The sequence below is a fragment of the Chiroxiphia lanceolata genome, chromosome 6, assembly GCF_009829145.1.
Source record: "Chiroxiphia lanceolata isolate bChiLan1 chromosome 6, bChiLan1.pri, whole genome shotgun sequence".
Classification (NCBI taxonomy): domain Eukaryota; kingdom Metazoa; phylum Chordata; class Aves; order Passeriformes; family Pipridae; genus Chiroxiphia; species Chiroxiphia lanceolata.
Window position 1 is genome coordinate 54,088,464 of NC_045642.1, and position 24,589 is coordinate 54,113,052.

The following is a 24,589-nucleotide window of genomic DNA, read 5'->3' on the forward strand; positions in this document are numbered from 1 at the left end:
AGAGGGTTTTTGGTTTGTTCTGCTGTTGATTGGTTGATTTTACTTCAAACTCTTGTTTTAAATTTCTGTTTTTCAGGTGCGTATCATGTTTGAGGTACAGGATCTGAAATATGCCACTTTGGCTACCGTGTCAAGGTGTGGTATGGTCTGGTTCAGTGAGGATGTTCTCAGTACAGACATGATATTCAACAACTTCCTGGCCAGACTAAGAAGCATTCCTCTAGATGAAGGTGAGGAGGAAGCCCAGCGAAGGCGAAAGGGCAAAGAAGATGAAGGAGAAGAAGCAGCATCCCCAATGTTGCAGGTATAACTTAGATTACATTATGGGATACAGTAGTAAAAACGCTTGTATTACAGTGCACTTAGAATTTAGGACAGCCTATCATAGAAAAGCTGACTTCCTCTTCACTTTTTTTTTTTTTTTTTTTTTGAAGAATGTTAAAATATGAAGCATTTCAAACTTTAAACAAAATCATTTCCTGCTGCCTGGTAATCAAATGAGAAGCAAATTCCTTGAGTAGTGTTTGTCTCCCCCAACAGATTCAGAGAGATGCTGCAACAATAATGCAGCCGTATTTCACATCTAACGGCCTGGTAACCAAAGCACTGGAACACGCTTTCAAGTTGGAGCACATCATGGATCTCACCCGCCTGCGCTGCCTGGGATCTCTGTTCTCCATGTTGCACCAAGCGTGCCGCAACGTCGCCCAGTACAATGCCAACCACCCGGACTTCCCAATGCAGATAGATCAGCTGGAGCGCTACATCCAGGTAAATACAATCGGATGTTCAGTGGCTGCTGTGTTTGACTAGATTTGAGTTATTCATAAAGTTTTGTTCCATTACTCTAAAACCAGTAGTTGCTTTTGCTGCTTCTTATAGAGGTACCTGGTCTATGCGATACTCTGGTCTCTTTCTGGAGACAGCCGTTTGAAAATGAGAGCAGAGCTGGGAGAATACATTAGGAGAATCACCACTGTGCCACTGCCAACTGCACCCAACATACCCATAATTGACTATGAGGTAAGCCTTTCTTGTGGTAGAAGTTATGAGTTTCCTTTAGATTTTGGAGATGAAACTGGAAAATAATCCGCTAGACTGTCTTAAACTTTACAGTTTCACAGTTCAGCAAACAAGCTGCTTGTTTAAATAAACACATAAAATTGGATGCCACAGACCATCCTGTCATTAAGAAAAAAGTGTTTTGACTAAGGTTGAGCTAGATTCCTACTGTAAATTGTCTAATCACATTTTTGTGCTCCTAGGTGTCCATTACAGGTGAATGGGTGCCATGGCAGTCCAAGGTTCCTCAGATTGAAGTTGAAACACACAAGGTTGCAGCTCCTGATGTTGTAGTACCAACCCTAGATACAGTTCGCCATGAAGCGTTGCTGTATACTTGGCTGGCAGAACACAAACCTCTGGTGCTCTGTGGCCCACCAGGTTCTGGAAAGACCATGACCCTCTTCAGTGCTCTGAGAGCTCTGCCTGACATGGAGGTATACAAGGGACTGTGTGTGTCTGTGTACACATGTGTGTGTGTGAATTACAGGGTAGCAACAAGTCTCTAAGTTCTTAAATATTAAAGCAGTCTCGGTTCAGCGTGGAAGTTGTTCGCTAGCCAGAATTCAGTGGTAGCTTCAACTCAGTCAGTTATGTGTATGCAACAGCAAAGAATAAAAATTATGTTGAGAGTATCAATTTCTCTTAACCTAAGAACTACTTTCTTCCTTTGCCTCTTCAGTAATACAGTAATTCAGTAATAATGTAGGAATCCCTACATTCAGTACTTAAAAACCTGTGGTAGTGTTTAGGAGTAGCTCTCATCCTCCAGTGTATCAAGGTGGAGTAACAGTTACATGAGGCTGTGATGTTTAAAGGACAGGACAGGAAGCAATACTGCCTAATAAATGGAAAACCTGCAGTGGGAATAAGCAATATACAGGCAATGATCTGTAATATTGATGGTATATGTATTTCCATTGTGGAAAGCCAAACACGCCTGTTTTCAGGACTTTTGATATGTTCTCTTTCAGATCTTAGTGTATTTTAACTTTTTTTTTTTCACTGTTGTCTTTCTAAGGTGGTTGGACTCAACTTTTCTAGTGCTACCACTCCAGAACTGCTCTTGAAAACTTTTGATCACTACTGTGAGTACAGGCGTACCCCTAATGGAGTGGTGCTGGCTCCTGTGCAGTTAGGGAAGTGGCTGGTGCTGTTCTGTGATGAAATCAATTTGCCAGATATGGATAAATACGGCACACAGAGAGTCATATCCTTCATTAGACAGGTTTGTTTTTCTTTGTAATCAACTGTATCATAGCAGTGTTGTTTAGGGAACTACAATGTTCCACTGATTTGATTTTTGGGGTTTTTTTCCAGATGGTGGAACATGGAGGATTCTATCGTACATCTGACCAGACATGGGTGAAACTGGAGAGAATTCAGTTTGTTGGTGCGTGTAATCCACCTACTGATCCTGGAAGAAAGCCCCTCTCACATAGGTAATGTGTCTAGTAAACCCTATATAGCAACAGAATAGGGGTCAGAACTGAAGCATTGACTATGTAATCTCTTCTTAATACGTTTGTTTAACAGCTGTGCTGAAATTGTGTTCCTTGCTTTTGCACTAGCTGCTAGTTGGTTCTTACAATGACAGCCAAACAGTGGACTCACTGTTAGGCCATTGAACCACCTGTCTGAACACTGTGGATACCTCAGAATGTAGTCATTAAGGAGCAATCAAACCACCTGCAGTTACTGCTGATGATTTTGAATCAAGTAGTCATTTAATTTTGGCAAAAGATAATGAAGAGAGTACAGACTGTAATTTTCTGTACTGTGTAATATGCTAATTTTTCAGATTTCTACGACATGTTCCTGTGGTTTATGTGGACTATCCTGGACCAGCTTCACTTACTCAGATTTATGGAACATTCAATCGTGCAATGCTGAGGCTGATCCCATCACTTCGCACATATGCAGAACCTCTCACTGCTGCTATGGTAGAATTCTACACAATGTCTCAGGTAACTTGTTGAATACAACCCCAAACTCCAATTAGAAGTCTTCCTTTTGTGCTGACTCTTTTAACATGCAGTGTTTGCCTTTCATATGGACAATATGTGTAAAAGAGCTCAACTAATTACTGGAGTTCTGGCAAAGACGACTGAATTACTCTAGCAAAGTAATATCTTGCAATGCCAAGGCCTGTAAAGAATACGGTGCAACTTTGAGATAAAGTAACTAATTAAGTTTAAATTTTTAGGAGAGATTCACTCAAGACACACAGCCACACTACATCTACTCACCTCGTGAAATGACTCGATGGGTGAGAGGTATATTCGAAGCATTAAGACCACTAGAAACCTTACCAGTTGAAGGCCTGATCAGGATTTGGGCCCATGAAGCCTTACGACTCTTCCAAGACAGGTAAAATAAACGTGAGATGGGGAGGCGAAACCAAAAAAAGTTGAAAATTAATTTTCCCCACTCCTTGCCAACTTTCATTAGAAAATGAGAATATTACCCTTCATTCTAGCTTGACTCTCCTGGGAGTAGTATCTGCAAAGCAGAAATGTACTTTATTCATAGTGCTGGCATGTGATGTGATTATATCCTCCCATTATAGAGGATTTGTACTCACTGACTTTTCTTTGTCTAGACTTGTTGAAGATGAGGAGAGGCGCTGGACTGATGAGAACATTGATATGGTTGCCCTGAAACACTTCCCCAACATTGACAAAGAAAAGGCTATGAGCAGACCTATCTTATACAGCAACTGGCTGTCAAAGGCAAGTGAAAATTTTTAAGAATTAAAACCCAAAATTAAAAAAGTTGGATGCAAGTGAGTGGTGCAGTTCTTATGACTATAATTAAATCATAAATCGGTGACCATAATTTTGTTAAATTGATCTTCAAGAAATTTTTGCTATGATTATCTGAAGTGAACTCTACCACAAATTTAATAGCTGTTATGCCAGGGATGCTATTCTAAGAGCTACCACAGTATGTGAAGGCAGTATTAAATAATATTTCTCAAGAATAGTGTAACACTACCAGGTAGTTGCTGACAGTTATTGCTTATGGAACCTTGTGAATGAAAAAGTGAACCTTAAGCAATACTGATATTACACATTTTATGGTGGACTGTTTCTTGCAATCTGAAGTGTTCCAGCTGGGCAAGGTGTACAAATCCTGCTGGGTCGAGGTAAAAGTCCACATAGTTGGCTACCCATCTCTGACCAATAGTAAGTGACTAGGAAAGGCTGTTTGATATAAACTGGGGAGGTGAGGGAAGGGCATAAGTCTGTGGTGGTTTTTCCCAATCTCTTTGGTAACTGGCAGCACAGGTTCAGCCTATGGTAGATTCAGTAGATAGAGTGTTTAAACCCCATGCAGCTACCTGTGGCACTCTAGGCTGTGGACATATTCCTGTGTGAGTTAAAGGAGTACAGTATTCTTAAGTTTTTGTAGAGGATTGCTGCTTTAAGTATTCTAGTAGTTCTGCTTTTTTGTACTCATAAATTTATCCCTAAGCAAATTCCCTTAACCTTAATTTCCATACTCTATTGACTGGTTCTTCTAGGATTACATTCCAGTGGATCAAGAAGAATTAAGAGACTATGTGAAAGCTAGGCTTAAAGTCTTTTATGAAGAAGAGCTTGATGTACCACTTGTTCTGTTCAATGAAGTCTTGGATCATGTGTTAAGAATTGACCGGTAAGTTTAGATTTCCGTTGCTGCTTATGTAAGTAGTATTTAGAGTTTAAAACAGAGTAGCCTGAGTACAGAGTAAGAATGGAGCATGATCTCAATGTTATCTATAGAAAATAAACTGCCAGCCTCCAGATAGCGGGATCCTATTTTGGAAAGGTGTGTCAGTTTTGATACTAAGTTTAGGTGTTCTAGAAAAAGCTTTGGTAAATTGCTAGCACCAATCACACTTGGTTATGTTGTTTTTCAGAATTTTCCGTCAGCCACAGGGCCACTTGCTGCTGATTGGAGTCAGTGGAGCAGGGAAAACAACCCTCTCGAGATTTGTTGCCTGGATGAATGGTTTAAGTGTCTACCAAATTAAGGTTGGTGTGCTAGTTTAACTTTTAAAAACCTGTTAGTCAAAACTCACCCTTAAATATTGACCTCCAAAAAGCCCAATTAAAGCTAAACCAAAATATTAATGACTAATGCTAAATCTTACCAGGTCCACAGAAAATATACAGGCGAAGATTTTGATGAAGACCTTAGGACAGTATTGAGACGTTCTGGCTGTAAAAATGAAAAAATAGCTTTTATCATGGATGAGTCAAATGTATTGGATTCTGGATTCCTGGAAAGAATGAACACTCTCCTAGCCAATGGAGAGGTAAGAAGATTTTAAGTAAATATTTTAAGCACCTTTCTGCAACCACAGGCTACAGCAAAACTATCTTTTGAATTAGGTTCCTGGTCTCTTTGAAGGAGATGAATATGCCACCCTCATGACTCAGTGTAAAGAAGGAGCACAGAAAGAAGGTTTAATGTTAGATTCACATGAGGAACTGTACAAATGGTTCACCAGCCAAGTTATTCGCAATCTCCATGTTGTGTTCACTATGAATCCATCTTCTGAGGGCCTGAAGGACAGGGCAGCTACCTCTCCTGCGCTCTTCAACAGGTAATTGCTGCATATTCCAACATGTTGCACAAGTACTGCTGAAACAGTACTTTTGGGAAAGTCTTCACAAATGCTTTGTATTTCAGATGCGTCTTGAACTGGTTTGGAGACTGGTCAACTGAGGCACTGTACCAAGTTGGCAAAGAGTTCACAAGCAAAATGGATCTTGAGAAACCAAATTATATTGTGCCCGATTACATGCCAGTTGTGTATGATAAGCTGCCACAGCCACCATCACACAGGGAGGCCATTGTTAACAGTTGTGTGTTTGTTCACCAGACTCTTCATCAGGTATGTTATTATTATACTGCCTAACTTATCTTTAGGTCACAGCATCATGCACCAGTTTCCTAGAAAGTATGATCTTTGGCATCCATATAGATTTAAACCCAATGCCCAGTGCATACTCTGCAACTTTTTGTTCCCTGAAGGCTAATGCTCGGCTGGCAAAACGAGGAGGCAGAACCATGGCAATCACACCACGCCACTATTTAGACTTCATCAATCATTATGCCAACTTGTTCAATGAGAAGCGAAGTGAACTGGAGGAACAGCAAATGCATTTGAATGTTGGTCTTAGAAAAATCAAGGAAACAGTTGATCAGGTACATATCTTTAAAGCTTTGCCCTCTATAAGGCTGGAGTGATAAAATAGATCTCACTGCTTGATGTGAATGCTCTCTTCCATCTTACAATCCATCTCAGGTGGAAGAATTGCGGCGTGACCTAAGAATAAAGAGTCAGGAACTGGAAGTGAAAAATGCAGCAGCCAATGACAAGTTGAAAAAGATGGTGAAAGATCAACAGGAAGCTGAGAAGAAGAAGGTAAAAAGTTTTGTTAAATCTCTGTGCATAGCAACTATTTTATTTATGAAACAGAACCTGCAGAGCAAGTACTGAAAGAAGTTCAACTTCTAAAAAGCGGTATTTTGTCTGTGAAATTTCCTTCTAGGTTATGAGCCAAGAGATTCAGGAACAGCTGCACAAGCAGCAGGAGGTCATTGCAGACAAGCAGATGAGTGTGAAAGAAGATCTTGACAAGGTGGAGCCTGCTGTCATTGAAGCTCAGAATGGTATGTTAGCACCTTGAGAGATCACACTATGGGCTTGGATCTAAAACTGGTCTGTGGGAATGTGTTTTGTTGTAATCTGGGTTGGTCCTAACAAAAAAGTAGGCTATAAGCAAAGGGGCTGAACAGTGTTAAAGAAATTCCTTCTTTTAAATTCACAGTCTTTGAGCTGTGATTTTTTTGTGCTGTGTATAGTTCTGATCTGATACTTGATGCTCCTTTTATGGCTTGTGGCTTAGTTTCTGGCAGACCAGTTCTAGAAAGACCACTGATGCCTTGCTGCTGCACAGACTATTCATTAAACTGGGTAGACAAATCACTGGTTTGAGTGAATGGGTTTTGGGCAGCAGAATAAGTTGCCTGTGACCATTTGGCAAGTTGACATTTATGGAAGTGTATCTTGTGATAGTAGTTTGGAATTTATCCAGTAATATCTTTTTCTCTAATAACCTCATATTCTTTTTCAGAATCTTAAAGCATTTTTACAAATCCAGGGTACCCTTAACTGTTTGTTTTCTTTCCAATCAACATTCTTCATCTTTCTGGCACTGGTCAGCTGTGAAGTCAATCAAGAAGCAGCACCTGGTCGAGGTCCGTTCCATGGCTAATCCCCCTGCAGCAGTTAAGTTAGCACTGGAGTCCATCTGCCTACTGTTAGGGGAAAGTACCACTGACTGGAAACAAATACGTTCCATCATCATGAGAGAGAACTTCATTCCAACCATTGTTAACTTCTCTGCTGAGGAAATCAGGTAAAGTGCAAGTGTGAGTTAGTTGTTTGAAGAAATTTTTTACAAAGAACAGAGGGTCTTAACTGGACTTTCCTCTGTGTAATTGCTCTGGTAGCACTTGAATTCTTTTGGCACCAGCATATTCCTGCATGTAGTGAACGTGCAGGCGGTACAGGAGACAGACTGCTGAAGCCAAGGTGTGACAGGCAAACTGGGACAAATGAGCTGCTGTTGAGTAATTTCAAGGCATGGTTGCAAAGCAGTGTGTTGGTGTCCAAAGCCACATTGTCAGTTGAAAGTGGTTTTGCAGCAATGACAGATGAGGTTGCTGAGGGTTTCATCCAGCTAAGGAGGTCCGTTTCCTAGCTGGCTCTGAACATAAGCAGAATGTCAAACTAGACATCAGAATTCCCTTCCAACTCCTAATTTTTCTGAGTGGAGTTAAGCAATCCGTGAGTGACTAATCTTAGAAGTATTGCTTGCTAAGTGCCTTATATCATCCATAAGCTGTAATTTCTGAAACAACATGTTGAACTAATTAAAACATTCCAGCTACCAGATAGCAAAACTCCCAGGAAATATTCATTGTCAGCTGTGGAAGGCAGGCCAGATAAAGGGATACTGAATGCCCCTGTGCTGACATACAGTCTATTCATGCTATCTGTAAAAACCTTTCCCTTGCAGTGATGCCATCCGGGAGAGGATGAAGAAAAACTACCTGTCAAATCCAAGTTATAATTATGAAATTGTAAACAGAGCATCGCTGGCTTGTGGACCTATGGTGAAATGGGCAATTGCACAGGTAAAGTCAGTTTGAGGAAGCAAAGGCAAGGTGAAAAGAGTAAGCCTGAAGGCATATAGCAATGTCTAAAGGTGCAGAATTTGCCTTTATTCAGCCAAGTATTGCAAGCTCTTTTGCTTCAAAGAAATGGGTAGATGGTTCAGGTGAATGCTGATAGGATCTATAGTGCTGTGCCAGAGGACTGGCCAGTTGTGATACAGCTTCTGCACTGAAAAACTTTAGGTTTACAGTGAACAGTAGTGTATGCTTTCTGTATCATTCTGCAGGACAATACAGCTCCCCACTGGAAAATGCAATGCAGGCCTCTTAATAGAGACTGCATTTGCCTTGCCTCAGAGTGGGGCCTGCTCACAGGCAGCTCTGCCAAGATCTTTTAGGCAGACTTCTAAATATTTGACTAGTTTCCTAAAGGAATAGGTTTTGGCAAAGATGCCCCCATACTGAGATATCAAAGAATGGTTTTACTTGCCTGTTGGTGTTCCATACAGCAAAGCACTTGGCTCGTTGAAAGTGTGCCTGCTTGGAATGGCATGATGTGGAGAGACTGTATTTCACTTGAATCTTGCCAATAGGCCCTGTCCTAATTTTCCTACAAGATCACACAGACATTGTGTGATACACCTCCCAGACAGTGAATATTCTGAGTTGGAAGGGACCCTCGAGGATCATTGAGTCCAACTCTTATGTGAATGGCCAGTGTGGGGATTGAACCCACAACCTTGGTGTTATGAACACCATGCTCTAACCAACTTGTTCTGTGGCTTAGCTATACTCATTTCATTGCTAAGAAAGGCAGATTAGGACAGTACTGGCATGGACACCGAGTTGAGTATTTATGTAAAACAGTGCTGTGCACTTCTTAATGTGGTCTGAACCTTTTGGATGACTTTGTGTGAATCTACAGAGCAGGAGAAGGATCTTGCAAAAATCAACTACTTACATGTCTGTGCTGGGTTTAAACTAGAGTCCTAGGGATTGATGCATGATACTAAGTTTATTTTAAGTAGTTAATTCTTACAGGGGTCAGAAGTACATAAACTTGAAAAGGTGCTATTGATAGTATTATACTTGAATTCTGTGGTTCTTGTTAGCACATGTCATTTTAGAAAGTTTAAAGGGTTTGTTTATTTATTGTTTGCAGCTGAACTATGCTGATATGTTGAAAAGAGTGGAACCTCTACGCAATGAACTGCAGAAGCTGGAGGATGATGCCAAAGACAACCAACAGAAAGCAAATGAAGTGGAGCAGATGATTCGTGATCTCGAGGCCAGTATTGCCCGTTACAAAGAAGAATATGCAGTACTGATTTCAGAGGCTCAAGCCATTAAGGCAGACTTGGCTGCTGTAGAAGCAAAAGTAAGACATTGATATATCAGTAATTTATTTTTTTTTTAATCTCTGACAGCCTGAAATTTGATCGTTCTTCAAACTTTTAAGTGGACTTCAGTTGCTTCACCTGTGCAGTGTGTTTGAACTGTTTCATCTCTGGATGTCATGAGGCTTCTTAAGCTACTGAAACCTGGCTGGAATTAGAAATATCAACACATGTTGCTACTTGGTTAACAAGACAGTTCAGATAAGGCTTAAAATACTTAGAAAGCCTTTGGAAACAGGCATGGATGTAGTGGGATTGCAATGTCTTAACTGGACTTCTAGGGGAGTGAATTTCTCTATCTGCTTGATCTAGTCATTAGTATGTCACCACTATGCTAGTACTTAGCACTTCTAAGTTAATCAAGGCAGCAGTTAAAATCAACATAATTAATTAACCCTGAAGTGATTCTGCACAAATTTAATCTCATTCTGGGCTTTTAAATTTAACTTGGGCCTTGAGCCAATATTTAGGTGTTCCAAGAGACTTATAATAAGACAGTTCATCATCTAAAGAGTCTGCCTCACCACTTATTTCTAGGTAAACCGTAGCACAGCTCTTCTGAAGAGTCTCTCTGCTGAACGTGAAAGATGGGAGAAGACAAGTGAAACTTTCAAAAACCAGATGTCCACTATTGCAGGAGACTGTTTACTTTCAGGAGCTTTTATTGCCTATGCTGGCTACTTCGATCAGCAGATGCGTCAGAATCTGTTCACTACGTGGTCTCACCATTTGCAGCAGGCAAATATCCAGGTAAAGATGCAGTCATGATAAGTTAACCATGAATAGATTTACTGCAGCAGCTAAAGAAGCTTTAACATTGCTAGGTAAAGGATGGAGCTGTTGGAAAAGAACACCTTTTAGAGCTGTATTTACTTAAAATGTCTTCACCACCTAGTTGGAGAATCTCTAGTTAAATATTAACTGTGTTTCCTTCTTGCAGTTCCGTACAGACATTGCAAGGACAGAGTACCTCTCCAACGCCGATGAGCGGCTTCGCTGGCAAGCAAGTTCTCTACCTGCAGATGACCTGTGCACTGAGAATGCCATCATGCTCAAGCGGTTTAATAGGTATTTCATTCTAAGATGTAGAATTCTTAAACAATATTCTCACATCAGGCAGAGTTTGCACCTATTGCATCACCGTAACTCTTTCACAGCACTGTTTCACTCTTGTGGGAACCTAATGTTTTTGAAAGCTTCTCAACCATGTGTAAACATAAAAACTCTCATCTTTGCTTGCCTTATTTTAACAGCTAAGCATAACAAAAAAGTTGGCTTCAACTGCAGCTGTTTCGTTGCCCAAATAACAGACTTACCTTTCAAAACTCTGAAGTCATTGAACCTGTCCCAAATTATTCCTTCAGTAAACAAGGTTTTAGAGTTGAGACTAATAATGTAGCATGAATTTATAAAATGCTTAGATATTATCTGCAGTCAAAACCTGAATAATGAAAGTGTTTTATTACTAACTTCAGGTATCCATTGATCATCGATCCCTCTGGGCAAGCTACAGAGTTTATCATGAATGAATATAAAGACCGTAAGATAACTCGTACGAGTTTCTTGGATGACGCTTTCAGGAAGAACTTGGAAAGTGCCTTGAGATTTGGTAACCCACTTCTAGTTCAGGTTAGTTACATGATCATGTAGAAACTATCTAAATTCTTGAATTCTGCCCTGTGTACTAGAAAGGTTTGCATTTGTTCTTTTAGTGACATGCAAGCAACTTTATTTTCAACTATAATTTGCCAAGTAAACTAGTGATATGTGAGGTGTTAGTCCTGAGAAGAACATTGGTCAGCTAGAAAATCAAAACAAGGCATTTCCTTTTCCACCATTTCAAGATCAAATGCTTTTATTTTGAAATGATCTTTCTTTACTTTCCAATCTGTAAAATGGCTTGCAACCTTTGTTTTCATGTGCTATCTCTAGTAATAGATAATAGCAAATAATATGGCTAGATATCTAGAATTAAATTACTCTGAGTATGAGAGAGAAGTTTCAGTAATACAAAAAATAGGTAACTGCAGGTTTTTTGCTTCTTAGTATGGAAATGGGAAAATGGGGTTAGCTCACAGATCAGTAACTGTTGCTTGTGTTGCTTAGGATAGGGCTTGTAATACATTAGAGCTAACACAATTACAGCCGTCAGTAATACTACCCTTCTGAGGTTATGCATGGTAACTGCCTAAACTTTGTGCTTGTGTAGCTCAACTACAAATCTAAAGTGGAAATACCTTCTGAATGTGATCTGTATTCCTAACCAGCTGCCAATTGATTGGTTACCAGACCTTTAAGCCCTAGTTCGATTGGGAGTTTTTGCTTGAGACACTTGCAAGGAACACAATCTCCTAACACGTTTCTGCTTTTAGGACGTGGAGAGCTACGATCCAGTTCTGAATCCTGTTCTGAACCGCGAAGTCCGAAGAACTGGAGGCAGAGTTCTCATTACTCTAGGAGACCAAGATATTGATTTGTCACCATCCTTCGTCATCTTCCTCTCCACCAGAGATCCAACAGTAAGTAAAACAAAAGCTGTCCCGTTTGGAGAAATGGTGTCTCAGAAAGCTGAGAAAGTTTTTTTCGTGTTTCCTGTGACAGGTCGAATTCCCACCGGACCTCTGCTCTCGCGTTACATTTGTGAACTTCACAGTAACTCGCAGCAGCTTACAGAGCCAGTGTCTGAATGAAGTCCTGAAAGCTGAAAGACCAGATGTTGATGAAAAACGTTCTGACCTCCTCAAGCTTCAGGGTATGTTTACCAAAATGAACTCCTCCTGTTCTAAAAGAATATATTGGTTCTACTGTAGCTGTAGAAATACACAGTAAAATGTCTTCATACTCTGGCTTCTCAAGATGTCCAAAGCCAAAGTATACACAATTCAAATAATTTTTAAAAACTAACATATCTATACAACGTGACCTATTTTTCCTTCTAATTAAGGTGAATTTCAGCTGCGCTTGCGTCAGTTGGAAAAATCCCTACTGCAGGCACTTAATGAAGTGAAGGGACGTATCCTGGATGATGACACCATCATTACTACTCTTGAGAACCTGAAGAAGGAAGCAGCAGAGGTTACCAGAAAAGTGGAAGAGACTGACATTGTCATGCAAGAAGTGGAGACAGTTTCTCAGCAGTACTTGCCTCTTTCTACAGCATGCAGCAGTATCTACTTTACTATGGAGTCACTGAAACAGGTAGGATGAGTTGTTTTTCCTGCCAGAAGCTTCATGTATTTACTGTTCAAAGCTAAATAGGCACTACCTGATTCCAGCACAGCTGCCATATTGCAATTTGTTTGGCATATGCCAGTGACTATCAAACAGCAGGACTCAAGAGAGAAAAACTGAACCCTTTTGTCTTTCAGATACATTTCCTGTACCAATACTCCCTCCAGTTTTTCTTGGACATCTATCACAATGTCTTGTATGAGAACCCAAATCTGAAGGGAATTACAGACCATACTCATCGTCTCTCAATCATCACAAAGGATCTCTTCCAGGTTCAGTTTTTTAACTAATAAATGTAATTCTTCAATCCTTTTTGAAGAGTCAAGAGTTCATGGCCTCTGTACTAACTTCCCTGTTTTATTGGTAGGTGGCATTCAATAGAGTGGCACGTGGCATGCTGCATCAGGATCATATAACATTTGCCATGTTGTTGGCCCGGATCAAACTGAAAGGCACCATTGGGTAAACATTTATATTCTCATTTCACTTTAGTTGACAAAGGGAGGGCTGTCTTGAAGGCATCTAGCTGAAGTCTTCTTTTCCCTTAACGTTAGGGAGCCTACATATGATGCAGAATTCCAGCACTTCTTGAGAGGGAAGGAGATTGTACTAAACACTGCATCTCTCCCCAAAATCAATGGTTTGACTGTAGAGCAAACAGAAGCAATGATGAGGTTGAGCTGCCTTCCTGCATTTAAGGACCTTGTTTCAAAAGTTCAAGCGGATGAGGTAAGTGTTGGCTAGGGCTTGTTTCTGCACTGAAGTGTCTTGTCAGGCTTTTTAGGTGTCTGCTTGAAGAGCTTCATGCTCACAAGTAAACTCTCCTAGGATGGGAATGGGGCAGCCTTACAAATAACTAGTTGTAGTTGTGGAAATGAATATTCTTGTTTCCTTAGCAATCCAGCTGTGAAACTTGTTGTAAATACCGCTGTTCACATGGACCTGGAAGTGGCTTAACCGTTCATCTGGCTTTGTTGACCAACTTTGGTTCCCATGGTAGCAGGAAGTGTGATACTGCATGTCTTTTCCTGCATCACTATTGTGTGATATTGTGCAAGAGAGGGGAGCAGCCCCAGCCATACATAACTTCACTATGGTGGGCTTTTGGACAGGAATTTGGATTGTGCTCAGCTGCTGAACACTTTGCTAATTCTCATGACTGAAGTGTTGTAAAGAATACATCTTTGTTCTGACTGTGAAACTGTCAGGTTCCAAATTATGTCCATATCTTAAATAGTATCTGCTTGGTTTGCCTTGCCTACTTTTTATATTAGAAGTCAAATTTTCTTTACTATGTCTAATTTTTATCAAACTCTTCAGCCTGGGGTAAAATAATGTACGGCTTGGGCTTTTTAGAGATCTGTAGAATTGTAGTGCTGGAGGCAATGCAGCAATAGGGCATATCAGGGAAACAATTTGGCACATCTAAAGGAAGTGTAATAGACAAAGTATAATTTGAGTTTTACATGTGGATTTTTGTTTTAAAAATCAATAGAACTTGGAGAAATTCATTTAAATGAGTCAAGAACTTATTAAATGTGCTGGTCAAATTGCAGTCTTGCTCCAGGAAACATTGAAAGCATTTATATATGTGAAACTCAAACCATCCATATTTAGAAGCCTGGGAAAAGACCAAACTGTGTTGAGTGTTAGACAATATTTGGGGCTAAGTTTTATGATTGACTCAATTTCATTAATAATGTTCCTGTTTAACAGCATTAGCCCTGTTTTATTTCTCAAGCCTTACTCATAGATAGAAGCTCAAATGCTTCTTCTGGTACTCAATATAAATTTTTATTATGATGTAAATTTTACATGGATGATAAGGTACAACCATTAATTGGGAAATTTTAAAGATCTGTTTGCAAATCCAAAGCCAATGGAGTTTGGACAAGTTGAACCCTACCCTGGCAATCTTTGTTTCCTACTAACAGTTTGTATGTAACTGAACACTTTTGCAGTACATTGAATTCTAAATACCAAGGCTGACATTGAACATTTCTGTTGCACCATGAACAGGACCTGCACCTTGCAGCAGGTTTCTGATGCCTCGAAACTTCCCTTCAGGTTTTTTGCATTTTGTTTCAATACAGCAATTCTGTATCTGGCTGGATAGCAGTTCCCCCGAGCAGACTGTACCATACCTTTGGACTGAAGAAAAACCTGCAAGTAAGTGAAGTTGCACTGTTGTCCACACCAGTCGTACTGTACTGATCTTAGTAGAGTTACTATGGTTTTAAAAGCAATTCTAAAGTAGAACTTAAGTTTGGACCTTAATGGTTAGGGAAATCATAAAGTTGGGGTTGTGTAAGAACCTAAAGTCTGGTGGGTTTGGGTTTGGGTTGTTTTGGGGTTTGGGTTGTTTTGGGAGGTTAATTTGTGTTTGGTTTTGTTGAGTTTTTTTTAAACCATTTTGTAAGCTGTAGTTACTATGCTTGGTTCCTGCACCTTAACCTGTGATCTGATCTTCCACTGAGGAAACGTAATTCTACAATCTCATTAGATTATGTAATAGTTTGGATTAACCTTAGTCATCGCAAAGCTGGAGGGAGCTCAGGACTCTAAAAAGCTCCAGGACAGTTTTTCTGAGGACAGGGCTGGTCTACTAGAATGTTTCCTCCTGCAGTTGTATCTTAAACCTGAAGTCTTAGCTCTTGCTACATTAGTTGTTGGTGCTAATTTGTTAAGAATTAGAACTTGAGGGTAACTGTTGCCCTTCAGTTCCTCCCCAGAATGAAAGGTAACTTTAGGAAGTGTTTCCTGTCTGTATCATTTTGGGCTCATTCCTGTAGGCAGCTTTCTAAATTAAGAATCTAAGCTTGTATTTACTAGCTACCATTTTACTAGACTATTAACTGAAGCAACTCTAGGTTATCTACCCTATGCATGCTAGACAAGTGCATAGTACTATATAAGTCTAGTTCAGCAACAGATTATTGTATGAGTGAGAAGGTGTGAAGAGATCTCTTGTCCTTAGAAATTAAAATCAATCATGGCAATACTTCTAGCCTGTAGATTTTGTAAACCAGAAGCATTTCAGTAGAATCCAAATGCATCTTGTCCAAGTGGGCTTGTGGAGGGCTCAGAACATGAGCAGTTGAGCAGGCAGAGTTAAAGTGTTGCAGAAGACAAACCAGCTGAAGCTGTGAGTTTCTTTTGACTGTGAAGTTGAAGATGGAATGTAGGCATTCTGTTAAAAAGTTGCAACAGATCTTTCAAATGGATAATTAATTTTCTAAATATGTAGTCTTGAAAAAAAAATGGAGAAAAATGGAATGGAGAATTAAAGAGAGGAGGGTGGTGAGAATGGTTTTCTTACCTGTCCATCTATTGCTGTCTCCTCTTTCCAGCTCCTATTGGACAGGCCATTCATCGCTTGCTTCTGATCCAGGCCTTCCGTCCAGATCGTTTGCTGGCCATGGCTCATACCTTTGTTTCAACAAATCTTGGAGAGTCTTTCATGTCCATTATGGAGCAACCTTTAGATCTGACACAAATCGTAGATACAGAGGTAACCTGCTTGTTTTTGAAAGGCTAAAATCCTGAGACAGTGCTTAGTCCACCATGCATGAGTTCCATAGTGAGTAAATCTGTCCAACCAAACATTTCTTTACTTACCCTTCTCCCCATGGTATGAGGAGAGGATTGTTTTTCTATTTGTTAATATAAAACTAAGAGTGACATTATATCTTTAGCTGGGCAGAGGGAAGAAACACTGAGCTTACTGCATTCCCATATTTATCTAATGACTGATTTGTATCTTTTTAAACTTCCTGGACCACAGGTGAAACCAAATACCCCTGTACTGATGTGTTCAGTGCCTGGTTATGATGCCAGTGGTCATGTTGAAGACCTTGCAGCCGAGCAGAACACACAGATAACTTCTATTGCTATTGGTAAGAACATACCTTATTTCATCATCTAAGTATAAATGAAATTGTTAGCAGTAAGAGCTTTAGCAACCTTTCTGTCTTTTAGGTTCTGCTGAAGGGTTTAACCAGGCAGATAAAGCAATAAACACAGCAGTGAAATCTGGAAGGTAAGTTCTGTTTCATTTTCAGCTGGGAAACTGCCTAGTAAAAAGGTAAACAGGGGGAAAAGTAATCTACTGGCTAAATAGATAAAACCCTGAGTAAAAATAACGAGACCATCTTTTGAACTGAAACTTGTAATAACAAGCACAGCTGTTCACAACTTCTGTTTAAATATTTTCAAATATTTAAATATTCTTGCAAAACAAGAAAGTTAACCTATTTACAGTACATAGTAACTGATTCTGTGTAGAAAACAGGTTTAAAAGAGGTAGGAAAATCTATAGCATTGATATCTTGTTCTGTTACTTGTAGCGATTACAGCAAGGATCTATTAGCTGTACACTGAAAAGCACTTTTCCTGTTTCAAAAATTCACAGATGGGTAATGCTGAAGAATGTTCACCTGGCTCCTGGCTGGCTCATGCAACTAGAAAAGAAGCTACATTCCCTACAACCCCATGCTTGCTTCAGACTCTTCCTTACCATGGAGATTAATCCAAAGGTAACATTGATTTAAAATTTGATTCTCTGGGGGGGGTAACCAGCTTTCAGAGCCAAGAGTGCTACCCAGGAAAGGTTTCTCATTACTGCCTTTCTGCAGTAAGGAAAAGGAAAATACATGCCTGTCAGGGGAGTTACTAACCTTGATTTTTGATAACTTAATTGTAACTGAAAACGTCAGATAACTTAATTGTAACTGAAACTCTCCCTTTTGCTGCTTCCTCTACCCCTCCCAAAAGAAAGGCAAGAATTTGTGTGCTCACAACAAGGTTTTGAAGTTAATGCAAACTATGGTGTTAGAGAGATTTAATTTAGTGAAGGCTAAAACAGGTGGATTTGAGCTTATTGATCTTTTCTAGGTACCAGTGAATTTGTTACGTGCTGGACGAATCTTTGTGTTTGAACCTCCTCCCGGTGTGAAGGCAAACATGCTGAGGACCTTCAGCAGCATTCCAGTTTCTAGGATGTGCAAGGTAAGGTTGCAGTTTGTGTTGATGAAACTGAGAGGAAGAATGTGTTCAGTAAAATACGACCTTGGATGATAAAACCTCAGCTTCTCAGATGTACCTAGGATGTTCTTCTCTCCTCACAGAAGTAAACTAGTAGTTACTTCTTCTGTTGGTAGAATGTATAAGGTTTTGGTAGCAGTCTAGCATTAAATCTGATACTTTCTATCCTTTTAAGCAGACTTTGATTTTTACCAGTTCACTTGAGTAACAGTTGTTTGGTTTTGTTTGGGTTTTTTTCTCTCCACTTCCTAGTCTCCAAATGAGCGTGCTCGTTTGTATTTCCTCCTGGCCTGGTTCCATGCCATCATCCAAGAGCGCCTGCGCTATGCTCCGTTGGGTTGGTCCAAGAAGTATGAGTTTGGAGAGTCTGACCTGAGATCTGCCTGTGACACAGTGGATACGTGGCTGGATGATACAGCAAAGGCAAGTAGTGGTGTGTCCTTGGGTGCAGGTAAAAAATTAGATTTTCAGAGAAACAGTCTGTTCTGGAAACATTTAGGAAGTTGAATGAGTAGGCACAAATAATCAGATGGCAATTTAATTTAGGTCTTGAATTCTATTCCTTAGTCAGAGGAGATGTCAAAACTGTTGTTTGCTGCTAATTACAGGGTCGTCAAAACATTTCACCTGATAAAATCCCCTGGTCTGCATTGAAGACACTGATGGCACAGTCTATCTATGGAGGTCGTATTGATAATGAATTTGATCAACGTTTGTTGAACACTTTCTTGGAACGTCTGTTCACTACTCTGAGTTTTGATAGTGAATTCAAACTGGCCTGCAAAGTTGATGGACACAAAGATATTCAGATGCCAGATGGAATCAGGTATCAATTTTTCCTTATTCTGATCTCTCTGTACAACTTTTCTTTTTTTTTTTTTTCCAGTTAAAAACTTGCACACAAAGAAAAGCAAAAAACCAAACACCTTACTATATTTCCGTGCCGTGTAAACATCTGTCTCAGGCAAAGAATTACCTTGGCATTGTAATAGAGGAAATTTTCTAATGAATATTAAAACTCTTGACTTGCAGGCGTGAGGAGTTTGTCCAGTGGGTCGAGATGCTGCCAGATACACAAACGCCATCGTGGCTGGGCCTGCCAAATAATGCAGAGAAAGTTCTTCTTACCACACAAGGTAAAACCAGAACTGTAATGATATCTTTCACAGATTACCAGGCCACCATTGTAACTAAATGCAGAAGAGAAATACAAATTTTGCTAAAGAGTCAATAGCTTTCCCCTTGGTTTAACCTTCTGCGAGGTAAGACACTTGAGTAGTCCAAAAACTGACCAGAAGCTTGTGAACCGAAAAACCAGTTACATTTAGCCTTCCAGATGGCAAGCTCCCATCTTATTTCTGGGAAGCTTTGTTGTCAGCTCTGGAGCCACCTACAGCTGGGCAGTTCTGAATCTTAGGTCTAGACTAGGGATGAAGAAAAGTCCTGGTTCTTGCATGTAGTAGGTTGTTTTCATGTTGATTCCACTGCTTCTCTGACTAACGGCATATTTCCTATTTTAGGCATAGATATGATCAGCAAAATGCTGAAAATGCAGATGCTGGAGGATGAGGATGATCTAGCTTATGCAGAAACAGAGAAGAAGACAAGAACTGATTCTACGTCAGATGGGCGCCCAGCCTGGATGAGAACACTGCATACCACAGCCTCCAACTGGCTTCACCTTATCCCACAAACTCTAAACCATCTGAAGAGGACTGTGGAAAACATTAAAGTAAGAACTAAATTTTATCTAATGTGGGCATAGGTAAAGCGCAGGTTCAGGTGCATGATGAAATGCAAGTACCAATTAAACTGTTCAGGGATCAATGGAACCTGTATCGGTGCTGATTCCAAGTGCCATACCTGTGTAATGCTCTCCTGGGTTCCTTGATATGCTCCTAAAAGCTGGTTTATGCCTTTTGGGTATTATTTGAAGAAATGCAATGGCAAACTGTCTAGTGAGGGTACCAATTCTGAAGCTTCTCTGTGATCAGGTAGCAAGAAACAAGTGCTTGTGACACACTGACTGCTGCTTGTGATAGTGTCTTTACAGCCAGTGCACATTAATGGCTGCTAAAATGTGGTGATGGTCAGTGAGGGGAGATGGGGCAGCAGCTTCTGCTAACTCAGAACAGAAGTTGCATGGGCTGGAAACTTTTGAGATCTGTATAGTAGTATCCTAAACTCTAGCTTAGGAATAAGCTCCCTAGTTAAATGTGCCCATGATTGTCTAACTGCTTCCAAGGACTTACTCTGGGATAGTAGGCGAGAGCCTTTTGTTGCTGATTAAAAAAAAGCCATAGTTGATTGGAAGGAGCTGCAGCAGGCAATCTGCATTAATTGTTCAACTATGAATTCTTTCTCGCTTCTCCAAGGGAGAGGAGATTGTTGGGTGTAAAACAGTTTCTGCACCACACACTACATCTTCCACGTTTAACGCTCGTAGTCACAGTGTCACTGCTCAGTCCACCCGGGATTTGGAGGTTGCTTTTTGTAGCAGTTTTCCAGCAAGAACTTTGATCTGCAACTTAACTTTCAATGTTTTGACCATCAGGATCCTTTGTTCCGATTCTTTGAGAGAGAGGTGAAAATGGGAGCTAAGCTGCTCCAGGATGTTCGTCAGGACCTTGCAGATGTGGTACAAGTGTGTGAAGGAAAAAAGAAACAAACCAACTACTTGCGCACACTTATAAATGAACTGGTGAAAGGTATGGTCCTTCAAATCACCACCTCCCAGGGCTCTCTCTGCCTCTTGCACTCCATAAGAGGCTTTTGTGGTCAGCAGCTTATAAAAAAAAAAAATGGCAGAAATATCTGGATAGGCTTTACAGTTTGACACAAGCAATACTTTTGTGTCAAGCATAAAATTCCAGTTGTTTTGGTTTGAAATTTCAAGTTGAGGTGTCTAATATTAGTCTTTTTTTGTGTGGTTTATATTAGTAGCTTAATTTCTAAGCTGAAATCTTCGTGAATTCTCTCAGTGTCTGAATTGTTACTCATACCACATAGTGAGTAATATTGCTCCTAGAAAATATTCAAGTTCTCTGAATTTCTGTTTCAAGATTTTATATAAATGTGGAATTTTCACAGACATCCTGCTTGTAATAATGCATGAAGATTTGCTGTCTGCTTTGTACAAAAGCATTTCCTAAAACACAGATATTTGACGTCTTCAGTTTTTAACAAAGAACTGAAATCTTCATGCAGACTTGGAGATCAGCTATGTCCTGCTTTGTGTTACTGCAGCTGCTGCTCTTGAAGGGTGTCTGAAGCTGGATGGCATTTTAAATACAGAGTACACCTGGATGCCATTTGCTTTGTAATCTTTGAAAGTGCTTTTACTTACTGAGGGGCCTTTTAAAGTAGAGATTGATATTCCTGTCCAAATCTGATTGGTTATTGGGAGAAAACAGGAAGTGTCAATGTAGTGTATAATTTCAACCTGCATACGAACAAAACTTAATTCTAATCACATTTTTGTAGGTATTTTGCCTCGTAGCTGGTCTCATTACACAGTGCCAGCTGGTATGACTGTTATCCAGTGGGTGTCCGACTTCAGTGAGCGCATTAAACAGCTGCAGAACATTTCCCAGGCAGCTGCATCTGGTGGAGCAAAAGAACTGAAGGTACCTTGTGCTGACTTCTAGGGGTTGGTGGTGGAGCTGGGTAACTCCTTCATGGAGTCTTTACATCAGGACTCTAAATAGTTCCTCAGACGGTGACTTTGAGTCAATATTCTCTGAAATGTGCCTGTAAATACTGTTGAGTCTCTCCTGGTCTCAGCATGGTGAGGCTTAGCAGACTAACTGTGCTAACTGAGCCTTAGTATTGTAGAAAACAAAGCCTTAGAGCAAAAGGCACCTCAACAGTTACACAGTGTTCCTTCCAGTAGCAGCAGAAACATTTTAATGTAGATAGATTGCTGAAGTAGTATTTATTAGTCATTAATTAATACTGCAGCTGAAATATTTTTTCTCCAATTTCTGCCCCCCCTAAATAGAACATCCACGTGTGCCTTGGTGGCCTGTTTGTACCAGAGGCATATATTACTGCTACCAGACAATATGTTGCCCAAGCAAACAGTTGGTCCCTTGAAGAACTCTGTCTTGAGGTCAATGTTACAACTACCCAGAACGCAGTCCTGGATGCCTGCAGCTTTGGAGTCACAGGTAAACTTATCAGAAAGAAGAGGACCTCGACCTAAAATGTTTTCAGAAACTTCTGGTATTAAATGGGATATGTCAAATGAAAAAGATCCTATCACTGCAAATGTTAATACACACTTTCTGAAGTTGTTTAAAGATCAGTCTGATATTGGTTATTAGGGAAGTGCTTACAGTGCTAAATAAATCTCAAGGCTTAGGTCAGTATATATTTAAGTGGTATTGCATAGTATATCACCTACAACCTCTTCATTTTGCAGGACAAAATACTTCTCATTTAGTGGACTTAGCCCTTAAATGATACACAAGGAGGTGGTCCTTGGATGTATGAAAGCTCTTAGAACTCTAAACTGTACTTCAATTTACAGGCCTGAAGCTTCAGGGAGCCACATGCAGCAACAACAAGCTGTCACTTTCAAATGCTATTTCAACTGTACTGCCCATTACACAGCTTCGCTGGATCAAGCAGACAAATGCTGATAAAAAGGCAAATGTTGTAAGTATTGTTAAAAATATTTAGATATACTTAGCAGTTTTTTTCCTGAAGCTTTATAGATACTTGTACTAGGCTAGCAGCAAACAGACCTAGTGTTGACTAGGTCTTTCTTTTGTATCTATTTATAAGGAGGAGAGGCATCCAAAAACTAACACTATTCATGTCAAAACGTGAATTTATACCTATTAAAGGCATTGTGAGTTTATTAGGTCTTGGTTTTTTCCCTCATATTTTGAGTACTGAGTTATCTGAGCATGAATTCCCATCTTGTAAGTACCTTATAGTGTTATAGAAACATCTTGCACACTTCAGCTGTCTTACACAACTGTTCTATGTTCATGTTTTTCCCCAGGTTACTTTACCAGTTTATCTGAACTTCACTCGTGCTGATCTGATTTTCACTGTTGACTTTGAAATAGCCACCAAGGAAGATCCACGCAGCTTCTATGAACGTGGTGTTGCAGTTCTCTGCACTGAGTGAACAAATTTGGTTTAACTGATTAATGCTGTAGTAATTGTCAGTCTTCTATATAGTGTTCACCTGTACTTTTGTAACCTGGGTAGATTGTCAGATGGATTTATATCAAGTTGGCTAGAAAGAAAGGGGGTGATGCATTGGAAAGCAGATAGGCTAGAGAGATTTCTTTGAAGGAAAATTGGATGAGATTTTTAGATGGGTATTGGTATATGTGCAATTTGATGGATTGTGTTATACTAAATAAAATATATAGCAAAACTCTTTGTTTCTGGAACTATATTCTTACAGTGATATTTTTGGTCAGGAAAATCTGTACCTATAATTTTTTCAGAGAATAACAAGTTCCTGTTCAAGCTAACCTCCAGTAACAGAACCCTTGGAACATAAGTCTTAAGTGCAGTAAGACACAAAGTATGACATTATCTGCTGTGATAATTCATGCCATTGCAGACCTCCTCCTGCTGGCTGTGTGCTCTGGACACCAGGTGCTGTATGAAGTGTTAGCTTAAACCTTTATAAGATCTGGTTGTTGGCAGTTCAGCTGAATGTGCCTCTTTCTTTCAGCACCTGCTTTTTGTGAGTAGCTCAGCACCTGGGCTGTGGTACCAGCTTAGAGCTACTATAAAACTCTTCCCACCTATTAGGCAATACTCAGGAGGTGATCAAGAGTGTCTCAGGCATGCCTGAAGTAGCTAGAGCTTCCCAAACTCTTCAGCTCTTTTATGTTACCTTTTGCATTAGTCCTGAATTAACAAAAGGTGCAATTTCAGTTCAGAAGTTAATCCACAGTTGGATTCTCATACTGAATAAGCAGATTACAAATATACTGTCCCATGTGGCTTATCCTTCAAATTGCTTCCTTGCTGATCCTGTATTATTTTTTCCTAGTGGGTTATTTATTTCAGCATGCTGTGTGAAACAACTGCTTTCAATGAAATCCTCTCTAGATGAGTTTAGGGTTCTTGGCTGCAGTTTGTAAGTCAGTTCAGTTTTATTTAGCCTGAGAGGAAGGGGCTGGCAGCTGGGGGGGCTAATAGCTAGAACTTAAAATGACACAACAACCCAGACACAAGACTGAAGGGTATATATCACAAGGTCATATTTTTCAAGCTTTTCAAAAGTCCTTATTCCAAAGAGAACTAGGGCCTAGTTGCAGTACACACAAATCTACAGTGCAAGGGGTTGTTTGGTTTTGGTTCAATTAACTTCATGGTTTTCACTGCATCAATCTTTGCCTCTAGGACAAGTCAAGGGGGAACTACAGTAGCTTGTCTTGGGGCAAAAGCCTCTGCCTCTTACTGCTGAACCACTTTATTTCCAAACTCATTAAAAACCATTTCCAGCTGGGGGATAAGGATAAAAAAAAGTTGCTTTAATATAATAAATATGCAGCAAATGTGCAGCTGTTAGTGGAAGGGTGCAAGACTAGAGCTGAAATAATATTTTGAGTGGCTTTCTGTCTTATGAAAGAAACTGCAAATTAAAAATCTCTGCCAGTTGCACAGAACAGATGCTTTCACAAGTAGTTGGTACTAACATATAT

General features: G+C 39.9%; 1 protein-coding gene across 1 annotated transcript in view; it reads left to right on the forward strand.

Moving 5' to 3' along the window:
- Window positions 1–23,307, forward strand: part of DYNC1H1 (dynein cytoplasmic 1 heavy chain 1) — a 45,006-nt gene extending 21,699 nt beyond the window's left edge. Inside the window, exons 35-78 of the mRNA XM_032689729.1 lie at window positions 77–304; window positions 541–771; window positions 883–1,023; window positions 1,266–1,499; window positions 2,084–2,290; window positions 2,383–2,504; window positions 2,864–3,029; window positions 3,269–3,432; window positions 3,665–3,794; window positions 4,589–4,722; window positions 4,967–5,081; window positions 5,204–5,365; window positions 5,442–5,656; window positions 5,743–5,947; window positions 6,088–6,261; window positions 6,362–6,481; window positions 6,609–6,729; window positions 7,283–7,478; window positions 8,142–8,259; window positions 9,401–9,616; window positions 10,173–10,385; window positions 10,576–10,703; window positions 11,111–11,264; window positions 12,008–12,154; window positions 12,237–12,387; window positions 12,580–12,833; window positions 13,004–13,138; window positions 13,234–13,328; window positions 13,421–13,595; window positions 14,960–15,035; window positions 16,217–16,377; window positions 16,651–16,762; window positions 16,845–16,905; window positions 17,278–17,401; window positions 17,760–17,873; window positions 18,162–18,332; window positions 18,518–18,735; window positions 18,942–19,045; window positions 19,430–19,641; window positions 20,464–20,617; window positions 21,393–21,535; window positions 21,910–22,078; window positions 22,441–22,568; window positions 22,921–23,307. Of these exons, the coding sequence (XP_032545620.1) occupies window positions 77–304; window positions 541–771; window positions 883–1,023; window positions 1,266–1,499; window positions 2,084–2,290; window positions 2,383–2,504; window positions 2,864–3,029; window positions 3,269–3,432; window positions 3,665–3,794; window positions 4,589–4,722; window positions 4,967–5,081; window positions 5,204–5,365; window positions 5,442–5,656; window positions 5,743–5,947; window positions 6,088–6,261; window positions 6,362–6,481; window positions 6,609–6,729; window positions 7,283–7,478; window positions 8,142–8,259; window positions 9,401–9,616; window positions 10,173–10,385; window positions 10,576–10,703; window positions 11,111–11,264; window positions 12,008–12,154; window positions 12,237–12,387; window positions 12,580–12,833; window positions 13,004–13,138; window positions 13,234–13,328; window positions 13,421–13,595; window positions 14,960–15,035; window positions 16,217–16,377; window positions 16,651–16,762; window positions 16,845–16,905; window positions 17,278–17,401; window positions 17,760–17,873; window positions 18,162–18,332; window positions 18,518–18,735; window positions 18,942–19,045; window positions 19,430–19,641; window positions 20,464–20,617; window positions 21,393–21,535; window positions 21,910–22,078; window positions 22,441–22,568; window positions 22,921–23,049 (6,927 nt within the window). The 3' untranslated portion in view covers window positions 23,050–23,307. The remainder of the gene's footprint in view (window positions 1–76; window positions 305–540; window positions 772–882; window positions 1,024–1,265; window positions 1,500–2,083; window positions 2,291–2,382; window positions 2,505–2,863; window positions 3,030–3,268; window positions 3,433–3,664; window positions 3,795–4,588; window positions 4,723–4,966; window positions 5,082–5,203; window positions 5,366–5,441; window positions 5,657–5,742; window positions 5,948–6,087; window positions 6,262–6,361; window positions 6,482–6,608; window positions 6,730–7,282; window positions 7,479–8,141; window positions 8,260–9,400; window positions 9,617–10,172; window positions 10,386–10,575; window positions 10,704–11,110; window positions 11,265–12,007; window positions 12,155–12,236; window positions 12,388–12,579; window positions 12,834–13,003; window positions 13,139–13,233; window positions 13,329–13,420; window positions 13,596–14,959; window positions 15,036–16,216; window positions 16,378–16,650; window positions 16,763–16,844; window positions 16,906–17,277; window positions 17,402–17,759; window positions 17,874–18,161; window positions 18,333–18,517; window positions 18,736–18,941; window positions 19,046–19,429; window positions 19,642–20,463; window positions 20,618–21,392; window positions 21,536–21,909; window positions 22,079–22,440; window positions 22,569–22,920) is intronic.
- The last annotated feature ends 1,282 nt before the right edge of the window (window positions 23,308–24,589 follow it).